The sequence below is a fragment of the Sminthopsis crassicaudata genome, chromosome 5 (assembly GCF_048593235.1).
Source record: "Sminthopsis crassicaudata isolate SCR6 chromosome 5, ASM4859323v1, whole genome shotgun sequence".
Taxonomy (NCBI): Eukaryota; Metazoa; Chordata; class Mammalia; order Dasyuromorphia; family Dasyuridae; genus Sminthopsis; species Sminthopsis crassicaudata.
This window is the reverse complement of record NC_133621.1, coordinates 196,448,304-196,467,432: the sequence shown is the minus strand read 5'-3', so window position 1 is coordinate 196,467,432 and position 19,129 is coordinate 196,448,304. Positions and strand designations below refer to the sequence as shown.

General features: G+C 34.1%; 1 protein-coding gene across 12 annotated transcripts in view; it reads right to left on the bottom strand.

Annotated features, from left to right (window-relative positions):
• Positions 1–19,129, bottom strand: part of WNK1 (WNK lysine deficient protein kinase 1) — a 140,690-nt gene that overhangs the window by 40,986 nt on the left and 80,575 nt on the right. For 10 of the 12 annotated variants that reach the window (XM_074269337.1, XM_074269338.1, XM_074269339.1 and 7 more), the window contains exons 5-8: positions 9,562–9,650; positions 6,908–7,127; positions 5,400–5,730; positions 3,994–4,181 (exon numbers count right to left, since the gene is read on the bottom strand). In XM_074269337.1, the coding sequence (XP_074125438.1) occupies positions 3,994–4,181; positions 5,400–5,730; positions 6,908–7,127; positions 9,562–9,650 (828 nt within the window). Of the gene's footprint in view, positions 1–1,017; positions 1,267–3,993; positions 4,182–5,399; positions 5,731–6,907; positions 7,128–9,561; positions 9,651–17,196; positions 17,585–19,129 lie in introns of those variants that run through there. The other 2 variants (XM_074269349.1, XM_074269348.1) reach the window with 2 other exon arrangements.

The following is a 19,129-nucleotide window of genomic DNA, read 5'->3' as shown; positions in this document are numbered from 1 at the left end:
TTATTTTTTAGAACACAGCTCTTAGTGAAAAAATCTTTCAATACTTGTGTCAAAACATTTACTTCATTCCCTCCCTAGTAGTAGCACCTTCACTGAGGTAGTGAGCCATATATATATATATATATAAAGCCAAAGAGGAATACTTCTATAAGGAAACAGTATGTGCCTTTCTCTTTTACTGAAATATCCAAATAATTCTAGTATTTCAGTCAATTCTATTCAGGCAAAATTTTCTATAAAAAATTCAACAGGTTGAATTTTTAATGATGTTTTTCCTTTTACAATCAACCAGGGAGAAAATGTAAAACTTTGATATTACCAAAATAATCTGAGATTTGTTCCAAATTTATGAATCTGGATTTTTAAAAAATTTAACTGACAGTTTTTAATAGAATTGCTAGTTCATCTAACTTGACTCTGTAAAACTGAAGGACTATATCTGTTTGTGGGGACAAAAGGTCTATTCCTTTCCACTCTTCCCACTTCATCCCTCAATAAGAATGAACTGGTTCTGATTCCCATTTCTTTAGGGAGAATATTATATTTTCTGTTTAAGACTTGATCAACCAATATATGGAAATATTATGAGGAGATCATTATTATCCCTCTTGGTAAAATTTTAATAGAGGTCTTATTCTAAACAAGGGAACTCAGTATGCAATTTCAAGTCTCTGCAGCAGACCTTAAATTAGTTTAGGATAAATCTTTTTTTGGCAGATCTGAAATCTAAGACTGACTGGATTTGTTCTTCCCTTTCAGCTTAGGATGGAAGATAAATAGGCTTTTCATATAATCTCCACCATTAATCACATTAAGACTTCAAAGTTTCATTTCAACTCCATCATGACTCCCAGAAAAAAGATTACTAAAAAAGAGACACTCTCCAGAAATATAATGTTATAATTCTGTCTACTCTAGACTATGCTCCATTTTTATTAAAATTCTAAAAGCCTGGATGTATTTAATAGTGACTTATCTTCATTTTTCCAGGAAGTATAATAAACATTCAGGACTGACAAAGAGGGAGGGCAAGCTGGAGCGCCTTTGCTTGCATGGAGAGGTAGAGTGCATGGGCAGGATATCCTCCAATGCCTTAGAAAGTTTTTCAGCAAATGTTTCTTCAGGAGCAGTCCGAAGGTGGGAAGGAGAAAGAGGAGCAGACAGCATTGGTGGTGGGGTAGAAGGAACACTGGGAGAGATGCGGGACATAAAAGGAACAGCAGAAAGATGGGGAACACAAACCAACATGCTATCATCACGATGAGGCTAAATAAAAAACAAAAAATGAAGATAAATACAGTATACTGGAGAAAAAAACAACCAAACATGTAATAGAAATGGGACATAGTTAGGATGCGAAGGTAACAATCCCCACTCAATACTAATAGAATTGCTTATGAAGCACTCTAGATAAATTCACTTGAAAATAAATCACTGGGGTGACAACTCACTGCTGCTCCCTTTTCATCCAGAAAGGTTCATAAAACCTGTTGCCTCATATGCAAATACCCTCTAGGATATTCTGACTCTACTATCCTAGTTTTTAATGTTTTTTAATTGATGGAAGGATATATTTAAAGGCAGGAACATAATATATGTATGCATTTGAGGGTCTCTGGGTTTCAAGAATATATAAGAAAAAAAAAATACCTGCATTGCATATTTTATAGGGATCAAATCTATAGTAATACTGAATACATTGGAAGAAATATATGTTTCTTTATTAGGAAGAATCAGATTTATAAATACATTATTATTTTTATCATATGTATTGGGAGAGAGTTCTTATTCAAGAAAATTTGCTTTAAAAAACTATATATAATTAAATACAGTATAACATTATGTTTTTACTGGTTGAACAATATGGTCATTCTTCATCTTCATGCTTTACCAATAGAGTTGTAAGGATCAATATAATTTAGGTGGTTTGAGCTCCTTAGGAGAAGAGGTACCATACAAATCTAATGTATTAAAAGTGAAATACTATTTTAATTTTAAATAAACACTTAAAAAATGACAAAATCTTACTATATTGCTATGAAGTGTCAGAAGGCAAAGAGATTCCTGCCTAATAGTCACCATTGCCCATCTATGTCTGTGAATTAAAAATTAAAGATCACAATTACTTCTTTTTTTTTTAATTTATTTTTTGCTGAGGCAATTGGGGTTAAGTGACTTGCCCAGAGTCACACAGCTAGGAAGTGTTAAGTGTCTAAGGTCAAATTTGAACTCAGGGCTGGTACTCTATCCACTATGTCACCTAGCTGCTCCCAACAATTATTTCTTTTAAATTCAACTCCCAAAGTCTCACAACCCTGTGGCAAATGAAGCCAGTAAACTTGAAATTTAATTGTTAATAAGAATTAGAATAAAATTTAAAACATGAGAACAGCAGACATGATTTTTTTCAAATTAAATTTTTCTCAGTAGACTACAGACTTATAGCCAAGAACTCTCCTTTTACATTTCTCAATGAAAATTAAAACAAATCAATAAAATACTCAAACGTCTTTAATGTGCAAGGCACTGTGGTAAGTACTTGGGACACAAAGACAAAAATTAAACAATTCCTGCCCTCAAGGAGCTTACATTCTACAAGATGTTAAAATTAAATTTTAACATCCAAAAAAGGTTCAGACAAAAAATGTTGAATACACACTGAGGAAACTAGAAATATCTTCCGGGGCAAAAGAACAATTTTCAAATAGCTTTTTTAGAGCTCTTTCAACCAATTTTAATTTCTTCCCCTTCCCTTTTCCCCTCTCCCTCCCAGAAGATTAGTATTTCCCCTTTAATTATTGTGGCCATAAAACTTGGAAGTCAATCAACTCAAGATTGTTAGAAAAGGTTATGATACAAGCCATATTCCCCTACCCACCCCACACACTTTGGGATAAGAAGCTATAGGGTAAATAAAAGGACTTAATGAAAAATACATTTAAAGAAGAATACCACAAACATGAAAATCAACAGCCTTTTGAAAAAATTAGACAAGACTGGCTATTTGGCTACAGATGGAAATAAATGTTTTAACCAAAGGCTCTTTTAAGGCAATTAATTGATAAGATAATACCAATTATAATCAATGTTTTATATAACTAATATACAACTATTAAGATCCATAGAAAAATCTAAGGACCTCAGAAGACTCATGAAATATGCCATTATCTTAAAATATATCTCAAAATGGGCTCCATATTAGAAGAAAGGGGCTAAGAGAGATAGTGACCCCAGGGATAATACTGTGTCCATAAGATATACATATACTTGTATGTATACACATATAATATTTTAGGAAATAATCACCATAAATTTACTGAAAATGAACAAGTAGTCAAAAAATAACAACAGAGGTTGGGGGGGAGGGGCGAGAGAAGAGGGAGGGAGAAGAAGAGAAAGGGGTTAGGGGAAGGCAAATATACAGTAGGGAAGGAATTTGTGCCCAACAGACTTTCCAAGGAAGGAATATATGCACAGCAACTTATGGTAAACTACACAAGCACTAAATAAAATGGAAATGCAAACACAGGTTTTGTTCATTCTGGAGTGCTCACATGCAGCATTCTATATGAGTCACTTACCTGTGACTTCCACAATAAGAAATCTAACAAAAAAATGCTCAACAAATAACACTTCTGAAAAAAAAAAAAAAACTCCTAAAAAAAAAAAAAAAAAAATCAACTGCTTTCACAGTTCTTGTTTCTTAGAACAATTTTGATTTGGCTGTTCTTTACTAGTAAAAGAACTAGTTACATTACTGTGACTAGAGCTTGGCCATTATAATTGAAGGCCTTAAGCTGGTTAAGTAATGTGTTCACTCATCACCCTAATCATATGCACCAAAAAGCTTTTCTTTAAGGTGTGTAACAGCTTGCATATCATGGTTCAGTTTTCTTCTTTAACATATGTTGGTACCTTGTAGTAGGGATGGATTGATCCTAGAAGCTTTTCTGCTGTAAATATAATTACGTAGTTTCTTATACTTTTACTTACCACTGTGGAGGAAGGATATACACCATGAGGCTGGGATTGTGCTTGAACAACAGAAGCTGTATAGCTTGGGATCGTGCCTGTTGAAAGTGCCTGTTCATGTTGAGACCCATATGAGACTGTCTGCTGGCTGCTTACTCGAGATTCTGTGAAGACTGAAGACCCCTGACCACTGTCAACTGTTCCATCAGCTTAGGGGAATAACAAGACATAACACCACATAGATTAAAAAGTTCATAAAACTTCTAAAACTACTTTAATATTATCCTGTTTAACTTAGTAATTGGCTTCTATAACAAAAAGAGGCAATTTGATGAAGTGGACTGTCTTAGAGTAAAAAAAAACAATTTAAAATCCTGGTCCAGGGAGAAGAACTATGCCCCAAGCAAGTCACTTAAGCTCTGTGTCCTCCTGGTTATTGGTCTAGAATATAGGTACAATATAGAGGTACAATGCTATTAAGCCTGACTCATCAAGTTGTTAACAATGATGACAATTCAGAGATACATAGCATATTAAAGGTGATCAAAGCCAGGATCAGCTAGAAAGGTATAGAGTCCAATAAATAAGAGTGTTCTATAAAACCAATTAGTAAGGCAGTGTGAAAAAGCACTCTGGAGTCATGAGGACAATCTCTTGCACAATGTAAGATTCAGTTTCCTCATATGTACATTCTTCAAGGATGTAAACCACAAAAGCAATATAGAAAATGTCTTCTAATGACTAAGATCACTCTCCTTTCAATCAGGAGCACAACTTTCATTCCAACTACTCTCTCTATATGGATTGGTTCACAGAACAGCATTAATTAGGTTATCTTTATTTGGTCTGTATCTATGATTTCATCAATGTAGGGAATTTCCTGGCAAAGAATTTTCCTCTACTAATCGAATTCTGTACCTTCTTTGCCACTTCTGAATCTTGCCCGTTATCTGGGATATAAGTTAAATGAATTACCCTAGTTTCACAAAACTACTTTGTGAGTCTGGGGCTGGCTCTTCCATCCATTATACTAAGCTTCCCTTTTATCTAGCTAATTTCAATTCAAAGTTACATAATTTTCAAAGTCTTCCAGTAATTGATGTTGTATAGGGGACATGATGTTAGTACAAAAACTGAAAGAAAAAAAAAAACAAACAAAAACAAACAAACAAACAAACAAAAAAATCCTGAAAACTGCTACTAGTTCATGGCCAATTATACCCAAGAATCAGATTGAGTCCAGACATGTTAAATGGAGCATTTAGCAGATTAATGTGTTCAATTCTATGATCATAAATATAGGAAAGAGAAACCACTTCCAAATCATTCCCACTTTTAACTTACAATTAGAAGCTACCTTTTAATTCCATTAGAAATGATAGTGCACTAAATTGCAAGCAGAATTACTTTGTTATAGAAATACTTACACAACACAGAGAGACTAGGTTGTTGATACTGCAGTTGTTGGTGTTGATCTGCCTCTGGTTCTTCTGGCTCCACTTGGGTGGAAACTGAAGCTGATGTGGTAGAGACAGTAACTGTGCCAGGAGTAGAAGGAATCAATTTGGTCCCAGCCTGAGAAACAGCTGTTGGCTGTTCAACTTGCTCCTTTAAACTGATCTCTTCTTGCTTTCTTTTCTCCTGTTCTTCTCTTACCAACTGTCGCTGCTCTCTTTTTCTCTTTATCAGGGACACTCTGTCTTTGATGGCTTTGGCCATGGTCTTGTGATCTCCTTCACAGACATACCCTGACTCTACCTAAAGGACAACAGAGTATATCAAAGTATATTAGGAAATATCAAGGAGAGAAAAGAATGAGTAGACCTGGGAAGGAAGTACTCCAAATACTAGGGAAAATTGGAAATTTAGTAGAACTTGCTTCACGTATCCCTCAACTTCCCCCAACCCCCACAGAAGCATAAACTAAGTATATACAAGTGCTTTGCACTGCAATACCTAAACTGGGTTTGCCCTTTTGGAACATATGCCTTAAGACTTTTCTTTTATACTACTCCCTCATTAAAAATAGCTTATCCTGCATCTCATTCCTATTGGAAATGGTCTCTGAAAAACATTTACCAAGCAAACATTAATTAAGTGCTTACTAAATGCCAGGCACCATACTGTGTACTGGAAATACAAAGTTCTTGACTTAAAAATACTTACATGCTTTTGAGAGGAAATAAGAAATATGTGTGCTGATGTATACAAAATTGGCAATTTCAAGCACTGTGGGAAGCTTTGTTGTTGATTGGGAGACACATTTTTGGACAAATGAAATTTTTAGTACTATACAAATTTCAGTGGTTACCTAGGTAATCTTTTCCCAGCTCAAAAATCTTGTGATTCTATAATTAATATAACAAATGTATGTATCTTTGTAAGTTCTATCAACTACCTTAGTTCTAGTCCCTGGGGCTAAACCTTTTCCTCCAGGGACTAGAACTAAGGTAGCTGATGGAACTTACAAAGATATAATAACTCTTCAATACTTGAAGATAGCTCTCAGGTCACTCAAATCTTCTTATTAATCGTCCCCAATTTCTTCAACCGATATAAATGTAGCATGTTTTTGAGACCATGTACCATTCTGGTGGTTCTACTTTGAAAACACAAAAAACTTACTAATGACCCTTCAGAATAAACCCAATACTCCAGACATAGGCATCCCTCATCCTATATCCTGCACCTTTCCCTTATCCTACAAACTATGCTTTTTAATGCAACTAATGTTCTTGGCTATGATATCATGCTGCTGACTTATATTAAGCTTGCAAGGCCACTAAACCTGCCTAAATCTTTTTCAAATGAGCTACTGTTCAGACATGACTTTGTAGTTAGCTTTACATTTATCCCTGTAAATCTCAGTTTTGTGTCACTAGCACAATCTTACACAGATATTTGGAATGGTTGCAAAAAGAGAAAATGCATTTACCATTTCTTGAGCTACATCTTCTGGGACATCTCTCTCCAAGTCAAAGGAAAATTCAATCGCTTCATTGTCTTTGTATTTCCCCTTCAATTTCTTAATATCTTCAATTCGTAACCATAGCTTAATGGCTATCTTTTCACCATCATCTTCTTCAGCTAGTTCTACTCTTACTCCTGTTTCCTCCTGGAAGAAGGCATGGTTCAAAAGGTCTTTGATAGCATATCTAGAGAAGGAAGAAAATAATAGCATTAAAAACAAAACAATCTTTCAATGTGGCAGAATCCTTTATTCTTTCTACTAAACATAGTATTCATCACTTTCAAACATAAAATCGCTAAATTTTGAAAATAGTCTTCAAAGAATTTTATATGTTATCAACATAGCTTCTTCCCTTAATTTTTCTTTAAACATAAGAACAAAAGAAGACTTGATTATATTTTACCAATTTATTAATAAGAGGCATCTCCTAACAAAATGCAATTAAACCTAAAACTATATGAAATAATAATCAATTACCACATATCTATAGTTATATCTAGCATTTTAAGTAGAGCTTTTATTATTTCTGTAAAGGGCTAGAACTGAGCAATGCACTTGGATAATGAAACACATGAGACTAATTGCCAATTGGACAGTTCCCTATTAACTTGTTTGAAGGTTGACCCTCCCCAGCTGTTCTGTGCTGACTTGATTGGTAGGACAAAGAGGGAGAAGTGACGTGTGTGGGAAGAATAGGAGGAGGAAGAAGAAATTGAGACAACGCTGAGTCAGTCTCTCCTGGAGTTTGAGGGAGGAAGGTGTGTGTGAGATTGCTAGACCTAACCCCCTGACCTTGACCATAAAAGATCAAGAATAAAGATGTTTAGTGATCCTGATTCCGGCTGATTTCTGGGAAGACAGAATTCCGGCAATTTCCATTCTTTAAAGACTGGTAACTAGGGCAGACAGAGGTTAAGTAATTTGTCTAAAACCACACTGTTATTAAGTGTCTAAGGCTAGATTTGAACTCAGTTTTTCCTGACTCCAAGTCCAGAACTCTGTGCATCTGTGCCACTTACATATGTTTAATCCAAAATCATTTTATCAATTACAACACACAAAATATCGCTGTTGAATATAACCTATAAATTTTGGTTTCAAACCAACTGTCCCCATATTTCAACATCACAAATTAACTACCTCAACATTTCAGTTTGAAATGAATTTTTAAAAAACCCCTTAAATTAGATTAAGAATCCATTCTTCGGGGGCAGCTAGGTGGCACAGTGGATAAAGCACCAGCCTTGAATTCAGGAGGACCCGAGTTCAAATCTGGTCTCAGACACTTAACACTTCCTAGCTGTGTGACCCTGGGCAAGTCACTTAACCCCAGCCTAAAAAAAAAAAAAAAAAAAAAAAAATCCATTCTTCTTACAGTTAAGATCTTTTTAAAATGGGAATTTAACTTTGAATACAATTGGAATCTAAATTTGAAAGATCTTAATGTTAGAATCTCTTAAGAATATGAAAATGGGAAAGTGAAGAGATTGATTTCTCTATACCCTATCAAATCTTTAATTAATCTTCATGAAAAATATGTATGTATATATCTATATATAAAAAGAATAGGTACAGTCCCCCCAAAAAACTTTGAGAAGATTTTAAGTCATATTGGGGGGCAGGGAGGACATGCAAACATTATGTGTGGAACACAGCATGTGAATTCATCCTTTTTTGATGGGTCAGTTTTACTGGGGAATCAGCTTCATTCTTTTTCTTTAAAAAAATTTTTTTTTTCTACATAGCAGGGGCTTTATAACAACAGGAGGGTGAGGGAATACTAGGAAAAGTTTAGTGACATAAAAACACATGTTATTGATAAAAATGTTTATCTGTTAAAAAGATAAAAAAATTTGAGTTTGTCATGTTTATAGATCGATTGCTGTCAGATTTGGGCTAATCAAGACCAATACACAAATGAACTCACTCAAAAAAAAGGCACTGGATTTCAGCCAGACCCCAAATGTTGATGAGTCAGTCATATGGCAGATATATTTGCCACTCCTCTGAGAAAAGTCCTCAGTTAGTACAAGTGACTAAGCTAGGCCTCCTCCTATGCCTTAGGCAGAATCTTCCCTCCTCTCCTCTTCCCTCTTTTAAATGAAAGGAAACTGGATGTTTTGTTCCTTTCTGCTCTGGCATAGTGGCAATAATGATTCAAGACCTGTAAATTTCAACTTAAAAAGCCAAAATGTTATTTTACGTATCAAAACTTAGTACCCGAGTGAAACTTTAAAATGCTATAAAACACTCAAGTCTGAATTTAAGAAGAACGACAACAGCAACAAAAAATGAACTTAGTGAAAACGCATTTTCACAATGGGGAAATGAAATTCACTTTTGCTTACTCTTCAGATACATGGTTGGAGATGGGGATAAAAGGGTGGGAAAAGAGAGGAAATGGAAGTAGGCATGTGGTATAATTTAGCCTATGGTATATATTTCAGAAGATAATAGAATTTTGTTGTGTTGATTTGTGTAACAATGAGTAAAACCAATAATTAAGTTACTTAATAATGAATCCAAGGTGAATAATGTGAAATATACTTATGCTCAAAACTATTTTGGGGAGTGCTTAATATAATACAAATGCCTAAATCTTAAAGAAAATAACTTACCTTTCATCTTTGTTTTGGCGTATACATCCTTCAATAATTTCCTTTACTTCAGGAATTGCTACTTTGTCAAAGCTGGCTGGCTTCACTCCCTGAAATATATATGAACATGAATAGAGTCAAATTCAGATAACACATTAAAGAACCAAAACACAACTTCTCAAATTTTATTGGTTTGTTTTCCCAAGCAAATATACTTAGTTTTGGTTTCCTCCTAAGATCCTATATATCTTGCCTTCTTTAGAAAAATTTACTTCAGGAGCAAATTATTATTGGAAAGGGAAAAGATAAATTGTACTTTACTAGCTTTCTTCTGATATGCCTGTAGGGGGTTAAGCCATGCAGGGTCAGAGCTGGGTAGCTGAGTAGCTGCAACTCCAGCTCCTCCCTAAAAAACAATTGTGGAGAATTAGATTGTAGGTTCACCTACCGCCATGTGTGGCTCTTGCCACGAATGATGAGGCACTATCCTCTCTATGTGACTTTGGAAGAATTTAAGACTCGATGTGTTAACAATATCTTTTGTGCTTTCAATAAAGGAAGTGATTGGGGAGAAGAGCACAAAGATTTCATTGGCTGGAACATTTTTTGTACAACCCTTGTTTACTAGTACATTAGTCACCAGAGAACTTAATTTTGAATAGCTAACCCATATGAAGGCATGAAGTTACATGTTCGATTTTGTACACACAGCCAGGGGTGTTATAATACTTAGTAACACATGGCAGGCTAAAGGATTTAGGTTCAAAATGATGAAGTACAAACCTAAAAGGGGTACATTGTTTAGCCTGAAAAAAAAAGAAAAAAGAGAAAAACCATTAAGCTGTTTGAGTATAGTGATCTAAGGAAACCACAAATCAGTAGTAAAAATGTTCAATCTCCATAGAAAGTCTTTCAGTAATGAATGTGAAGGCAATTATGTGGCACAGCTGATAAGCACCCGGTCTGGGGTCAGGAGGATCTTAGTTCAAATATAGCCTCAGACACTTAATAGCAGTATGACCTAAGCAAGTCACTTCACCCTGTTTGCCTTAGTTCCCCCAACTGTAAAAGGAGCTGGAGAAGGAAATGGTTTGCTAACCACTCTGGTCTCTCTGCCAAGAAAACCCTAAATGGGCTCATGAGAAGTGAACAAATGAAAAATCAAGACTGAATCAACTAAAACAATGAAAATTTTAGAAGGGATATTTGATCCAACCCATTTGTGAACAAGAATACTCCATTTTTTACAGCTTGTATTTTTAAATTTACAATCTACATATTTCTTATAAAAACTACCTTGCTCATTTGTATTCCCTTTTGAATTTCATTTTTTGTGAATTAAAAGATTTTCCCTTCTTTTTGACATGACTGACTACCCATCCTTTCTCTTCTCATTCCTCTCTCTCCTCAAAAATCTCCCGCCCTCCTTTGTAATAAGAAAGCATTCTCAAGCAAAACAAATCCATACACTTAAATATTATTTCCTTCTGTTAAAGGTGGGAAACATTCCTTCATTTATGGTATTTTGGAATCATGATTGTTTAGTTGTTTTTCTTTACGATGTTATATGGTTCTGTTCATTTCAGGCAGCTCTTCACATATTCTCTGAATATGTCTCTTTCATCATTTCTTATGATATTCTTTACATTCCCAGAACATTATTTGTTCATATTCCCTTCTCAGATGCTAGTTCTTTGTTTCAATAAAAGGTGTTGCTATATTTTTGTACATATAGCTTTTTATTGTTCAGTCATGTCTGACTTTTCCTGATTCCATTTGAAGTTATATAGAGAGGAATGATTTGCTATTTCCTTCTCCAGCTCATTTTTACAGAAGAGAAACTGAGGTAAATAAGGTGAAGTGACTAGCCCAAAGTCACAAAGCTAGTGTCTTGAGGGCACTCACAAAGATGAGGTCCCTGACTACAGGCCTGGCACCATCTTGCTTGTTCTTTTTCTTTTCTTTTCTTTTTTTTAAAGGCATTTTGGGAGTGTATGCCAAGGAATTATTTGTCTTTTGGATAAATTCATAGCTTCATTAACAATCGATTAGGTATGACTGTCCACCTCCTAATATTTTCCTTTTCCTCCCTCATCTTTACCAATCTGTATTTGAGAATGAACGTAAAGAATTTTTTTTGATTGTAGTTTTGTTTTTCTTGTGTCTTCATAATTCTTTCACTAAATATTTATAGGGAAATGGTTTTTGTTTTTATATATTTAAATTGGGCTTTCAAAAATGTTTTCCTTTTTAATATGAATTTTCAATATTATTTAATCAAGATTTTTCTATTTTTATCTCCCAACATTAAGAAACTCTTTCCTTATCTATTTTTTATGCAAGTATACAAACTTTTATATCTTGGATCTGTATTACTTGAAGGTATTGCAGTATACATTATGGAATTTATTTTTCTTTTACCAGACTGCCTCTAAGTTTTCATAGCAGTTTTTGTTGAATAATGAATCTTTACCCAAGTTGTTGGGAGTCATTCAGGTTTATTACACACTATGGTTCTACAATCTGATTTCTTCTTGCTCTCTGAAACCAAGCAGAACAAATCTAATCCTCTTCTACATGAGAGCTCTTCCACTACTACACAGTGTACTCATGTCTCCCAATTTTCTTTTTCCAGGCTACATATAACAGTTCATTTAACTTTCACCATTCTGATTTTACTCTTCTAAATGTTCTTTAATCCCCCCCCCCTTTTTTTTAAAGCTGAAGGCAAAACTGAATGCAATAATCCAAGTGTGGTGGTGTAAAAGTCTTGCTGGACAAGATAGATAATAATTCTAGATACTATACATTTCCTAATGTGGTTAGTGACTGTTTGGCTACTGATACAATGTTGCTGAAGGGCCAGTGGGACTGGGATAGGGCTGGGAAAAGTATTTTTATTTACTGTGTTCCTCTTATTGAAGTTATCTTTTTGGGGGGAGATGGGGCAGATCTGTGAGTTGTTATTAACTGTCCATCTGTAAATTAATTTTTTTGGGTCCAGAGCTGTCCTTAATCTGTAAATTAATCTCTTCTCCAAACAAATCAGCAAATGTTCCCTATAATCTTAGAGAAGCCTAAATCTCCTGAGAAGTTAAGTGACCTGCCTATGGTCACATAGCTAGTCAGAGATAGGACTAAGGTTAATCACTAGACTAGCTGCCTTCCATCAAAATGATACTGCCTAATAACTGAAGTAGAATGGTGGCCCAAATGATGTCTTAGCTATTTAATGTAACGTAATAAGAAAATGAAACAAGAATATGCTTAGAAATTAAAAAAAAAAACAACAACAACAACACATAAAACAATTTAGACAACTCTGGTATAAGAATAAGCTTAAAATTGAGCAACTAATACTTATTTACATAAAGAGTATCTAGGACTGAAAAAGCATTTCAAAATATTGATATCAAAGTAAAAAAAAAAAAAAATATATATATATATATATATATATAAAAAACATCAATTAGCTCAGGTTAGCTCATCTATTTCTAAAAGTCAGAACCATTTCACATAATGCTAGAATATGTATCCTGAGCCAGGGTTTCCCCAACATTGGGTAAAATATTTATTTTTTTCTTCTAGAGGACAATATCACTATCTTCCTTTTTGGAAAATAATTCCTCACCTCTAAGGATTTGGGAATCAAGAGCTTGTTGGGTCAAAAGCAGGGTTCAAAGCATCTATTCAAGAAGGAATACTGATTTTAAGAAGTAACACTTTTTTACTTGTATTCTCAGTGTCTTAAACACTTAACACTTAATAAATGCTTGTCAGCTAAGTAAATGAGGATTTATTAATCACCTTTTATTAATTACCAGTGCTAGATACCCTTCATTTTACAGATGAGGCCTAGAGATGATTATACATTTGATAAACATCAAATGCTGACTTTAAACCCATTTCCTTTCTAGTTAAAAACTTTCCCCCTGTGCCATGATAATTCCTGAAAATGACTTTTATCCTTATGCTCCCAATGCCTTGCATATATTGGGTACTTAATAAATGTTCAATGACTTGAAACCACTTCATCTTTCAGAACCTCAATTTCCTAATCTGTAAATTGTGGTGAGGGAACATTTTGCTTCTGAATAGGGCTATAAACCCTGAAAGCATTATCTAGAATGAGTCATCATATTTGTTTTGAGCAACAAAGCATTGCACATTTTTTGACATCTGACATTTTCTGACTGTGACTATATCTCACTAAAGTTAAAAACTGTTACAAAATCAAGTCTTGCAATGTTTCGCAATCTCAAAATCTATGCAACTAAACAGTCAAATCTTTTTCAATTTCTTTTCACATAATAATTTAATTCCAATTAAGATTAGAATAAAAATCATGTCTAAGTCAAAAGGCCATTTAAAATCTTGACACCTGAAAAATATAAAAGAATTCAAAGATGAAGAGGCCTTCCATCAAAAGATAGAGTAAGATTAGATTCATATTAAACACCACTACCAACAGACATAAACTATTAAAATAACTTCTCAAACATTAAAATTAATGTACAATTGCATTTTGGTCTTAATGACATTCATGCTAACATTTTTGGGGTACTATAAAAAAATTTTTTTATGTTTCTTGAATGACAGCTTCCAATCAGTGCCTGAAGGACTTTTACATAGTTCTATTATTATATTTATTTTATATATAATATATATATATAATTATATACATAATATAAATAAAATACATATAACCATATATTTACATAGTTCTCTTTATTATATTTATATATATTATGATATATAATATTATCATTATAGAATTATTACGTAGTTCAACACAAAAAAAAATTACAAAAAAGAAAAATTAACTTGAACTACATGTTAAGGTAGCATAACTGACAACCAAAAAAAAAAAAAAAACAACAACAACAACAACAACAAAACTTATTAAACACAATAATGTAGCTGTGCAGACTGTTTAAGAAAGGGAATTACCTTCACCCAGTCATAATTACCAGAGTAAGTAGCCATCTTTTGGACATCTAGATGGCAGTGCCAGGCCTGGATTTAAGAGGACCTGAGTTCAAATTCAGCCCCAGATTTATTAGCTATGTGACCCTCAACAAGTCACTTAATCCTATTTTCCTCTATTTCCTCATCTGTAAAATGAACTAAAGAAGGAAATCACAAATCCTTCTAGTTATCATTGCCCAAATGGAGCCAGGAATCATAACTGAAAGGACTATATAGAAACAAGTTATCTTTGAGTTCACAAAAGCAACTATATAAAAGCGAAAGCTACTGTTGAAAAGTGACTAGAAATTAAAATTGTCTACTGATAACCCCTCTATGACATTTCTAAATGGTGAAGAAAAGCAACCATATTGGCAAAATCATGTGCCATTCGTATATTTAAATATAGAAAAACACACTTTTCTCAATCTTGTTATCCTCAAATGAGGCTAAGAACACCTCATCTTTAAAAAATGAGCAAATGGTCATATGGGACCTTTCTGCACATAGCAGAAATCGCAACTTATGTCCAAATCCATTAGATTGTGTTGCTCTGCTTCTAAAAATGAAAATACATTTACAAAAAGTCTCATAGCACACATAGGCATTAATGCTATTTTAAAGATATTCTTTAAAGAATATCTGAGCAAAGAAGCCTATAAACTTTTAAGACATTTTATTAGCCAAATAGCTCAGATGGTTAAGCATGTAAATCTAAAGAGATTAAAACTACTTACATTATTTTTAAATATGAATGAAAGGATTTAATAGCTGAAATAAATGGTAACACAAGAAATTTTACTAGAAAGCCTACATTAGAAAGTCTGTTCAATCCAAACTTAAATGTTAAATGTATGGTGATCTTATTATGTTTAAAACATTTATTGAGGAACAGAAATATACAGACTATATATTGAAGAGTATGATATTAAAAAAAAAAAAAATAGAATACAGCAAGAACCTACCAAATTTGATGTTAACTATCGGAAAGCTGACCTATATGTAACTGTCAAAATTAGAAATGATTTTGATGGGGGTGGTAGCTCCCCTTTGATATTCCTTGTTTAATCTCCAACTTCCTTTGGGACAAGATCTGATCAAACTAGGTTGGGTTATCTGAGCAGATCATTAGAATGGGGGCTGAAAACCCAGACTGGCTCAGATAGCCCAACTAGGTTTTGGGGCCTGTAAATTCACTTACAGGGGACTCTCCCCGCCACTAGACCCAATTTAACTTTGTATCCTAGCACTGAATCCTAAGAGGTTGCAGGGGAGCTCCATGTGACTCCCTGTACCCCAATCCTGCCACTAGACCTCAATTAATCCTAATCTTAATCCTATTGAGGTATATACTTCACCATTAGATATTTGGTTCCCTGTTACCTCATCATTTTGATATAAATTCTACTAAAGAATCACAAATCTGTAAGAACTACTATCTAGTTAGTAAAGAAGCACCAATCATACCAAACAGGATTCTGACTCTAGAAATACAACAATGAAGTTTTGCTGAATTTAAGAGCAAATCATCTATGTAAGTCTATTAATAATCACTTCTAAAATGAAAAGGGACTTTGACTAAAAATTTTTAATTACCAGTTCAATGAAAAATTAAGGCAACATATTAGATAACTAGAAAGGTATTCCTCCCCCGCCCCCACCTCCTCATTTTATTCTATCCAGAGGTAAGTACATGCATCAGGAAGAATTGCAAACCAGAAAAAAGAAAACAGAATCCAAGTTGGATTAAAAGAGCATCTTTCACATAACAAAAGCAAAACCAAATACAGGGTCCAGCTACCTAGTTTGCTAAACATTCTAGTATATAAATATTCTAGTATATTCATTCTAAAACATCTTTGCCAACTTTAAAATACTTTAGGATCTGCCTGAGCAATTGCTTTACTTATGTTTTTTTGTACAGGTAGCAACTGAGATTTTTCTGTATAATCAAAGTAATGTTTTGAACACCATTTTATATATTTAGTTAAATTCCACATTTCAAGATGTGAGATTCATCAATATACTCATTTTGGATTCTCTCAGAAATGGGTCACATACCCTAAGCATTACACAAAACTAATCTGAACAATTTCAGCTGCTGAAGAGTTTTGTAGGTAAATAGATCAAGAGCTGATATGAATAAAAATATATTTACACATATTGCTTTATTTGGATAAAAAAATTGACTCACTTTGCTTTGCATCCCATGTACTTGGGCCCTTTGGGCAAAGCATTCCATGTAGATGCAAAATTGACCAAGCAGAAAAACAAAAGCGCTTCCTAAAGGATAATCTCCAATGGCTCAATCTTCCAATTCCTAGAATTTTCAGCCTCATTTATTTTAAGCCTCAGGTTCAAATCTGTTAAATTTTAAGTTTACCTTGATAGGGGGGGGAAAAAAACCCACACTTTTTCTTGACCATTCAGAATAAAGGAAACCCTCCCTCCCTGCACAAACTACAACTACTTCAAATATTTGCTTAACTTTGTTGTTTTTGTCTATCAGTTATCCCTAGGAAATTTTCCTATTAAGAAACATCAATGAGGAATTTTTGAATAGATCAAGTCACTTAAACTAAAGGTTAGCCAAAATGTATTAGTTTATTTTATAAATATACAAAACCCAATAAATTCAACAGTACTTTATGCATATTTCCAAGTGGTTGCAAAGAAGGCTTTACCCACCTCATTTGTACAATCCTTTTGAGAGCAGCAGCAGCAATGGGAATTAAAGATGACCAAAACCGAGCAAAAATCTCTCTTAGTAAAATCCATCAGAAAAGACGTAGATAAGAAGGGTAGTTACAGAAGGTTAAAAGACTGGGATGTGTGGATAATGAATGGTAAAAGTCTAAATTAACCCACAGCACACGGAAGGCAGATTTCCAAATTGGAATGAAGCATAGTTTCCAGTTTAACATTAGCCATACTTCTCCAACTCTGAGACATCAGTTTGCTCTGCTTTGGAATCTGGTTGTTCTCTTTCAGCCCTACGAACAGGATTACATGCTAAACAACAAAAAACTACTCTGCTTCATGGATCCTCCTCCAATAGCACAAGTTCCCAAGAGCAGGTAAAATGAGATTATTTATTTGTTCAAAGCTCCACCCCCTAACCCATGGGATCAGCCTCCTCTTCCTAAGGGTAATTATTCAATGGCTAATATGTACATAAAACTAGAAATCCATTTAACTAAATACTTAAGTCAGAAAAGATAGAAAGGGCAGAACTGAGCAGTAAAAAAGGATGCATAAGATAGTAACAATAACAATGATATCTAATATTTATATGGCTCATACTATGTGCCAGGCACAGTTCTAGACACTTTACAAATAATTTCATTTGATTATGACAACAAACCTGGGAGGCTAGGTGCTATTATAGCCATTTTACAGATGAAAAAACTAAGACAATGGAGGGACTTCTCCAGTCAACTAATCCTTTCTGCTGAAAATCTTATAAAAATAGTCTTTGAAGGCATTTGGTTTATTAAAAAACAAGCATTTAAAAAAAAAAAAGTGCTGGCAAAGCAATTTATCAATCCCTTTGCTCTCAAGAAGCTTAGAGTCTAACAGTGAGAAACATGCAAACACCTATGTACAAATAAGATACATACAACATCAATTGGAGATATTCAAGAGAGTAAAGTTTCTAGTATTAAGGGGGCTCGGGAAAGGTAAGATTTTAATGAGGAGGAAAAGAAATCCAGGCATGAGGAGAAAGCAAGGAAGCCAGGATCATTAGATTAAAGTCTGCACTGTTGGGAACAGTTGACTATCAGAGAAATGAAGTGGGCCACTTCACTTTATCTTATTTGCTTAGTCTAGAATTTAGACCTTCTATTGGGGCGACTAGATGGCGCAGTGGATAGAGCATCAGCCTTGAAGTCAGGAGGACCTGAGTTCAAATCTGGCCTCAGACACTTCCTAGCTGTGTGACCCTGGGCAAGTCACTTAACCCCAACTGCCTCAAGAAAAAAAAAAAGTTTCAGTGACTGCCTTCCTCCTTTGAACTCTTATTTGATTTACTCTCTATATAATTCATTTTGGCATTTAGAATGTACTATTATACAACTCCCCAAGTATGAGCTTGAGGGCAGAGACCATGTGTTGTATTCCTCTGTGTTATTAGCACTTAATAGAACACTCTCACAGGTATTCAATAAATGTTTGATGACCAGAGTAGACATTGTCCACTGCACAACATTACTACTCCTTCATTTGAGAGGTGGAGGTGGATTTATAGTATTAATAAACCTGGTACAGTATAAATCTTAGTGAATATTACATTGAAAGAACTAATTATAACAGTATATTTCTCATGCCCGTTATTTTTTTCCTTCTCTTTACCATTGAAGCAGTAGATTGAGATTTGTCTTTGAGGCCAAAAAAAAAAATCTAGATTCAAGTCCTATGACTCTGGGCAAGACATTTAACATCTGAGTGTTCTAAGTTAACTCTAAAAAACTGTATGTTAAAAAGCAAGTGATAATCTGTATTGAGACAGGGAAGGGAGCTTCTTTATTTGAGAGTTCTCTAAACCACAGATCCAATCTATCCTCATTGAACATTTAATGAAATATGGAATAAGTTTTATTATATTTCAGAGTAAAATCGA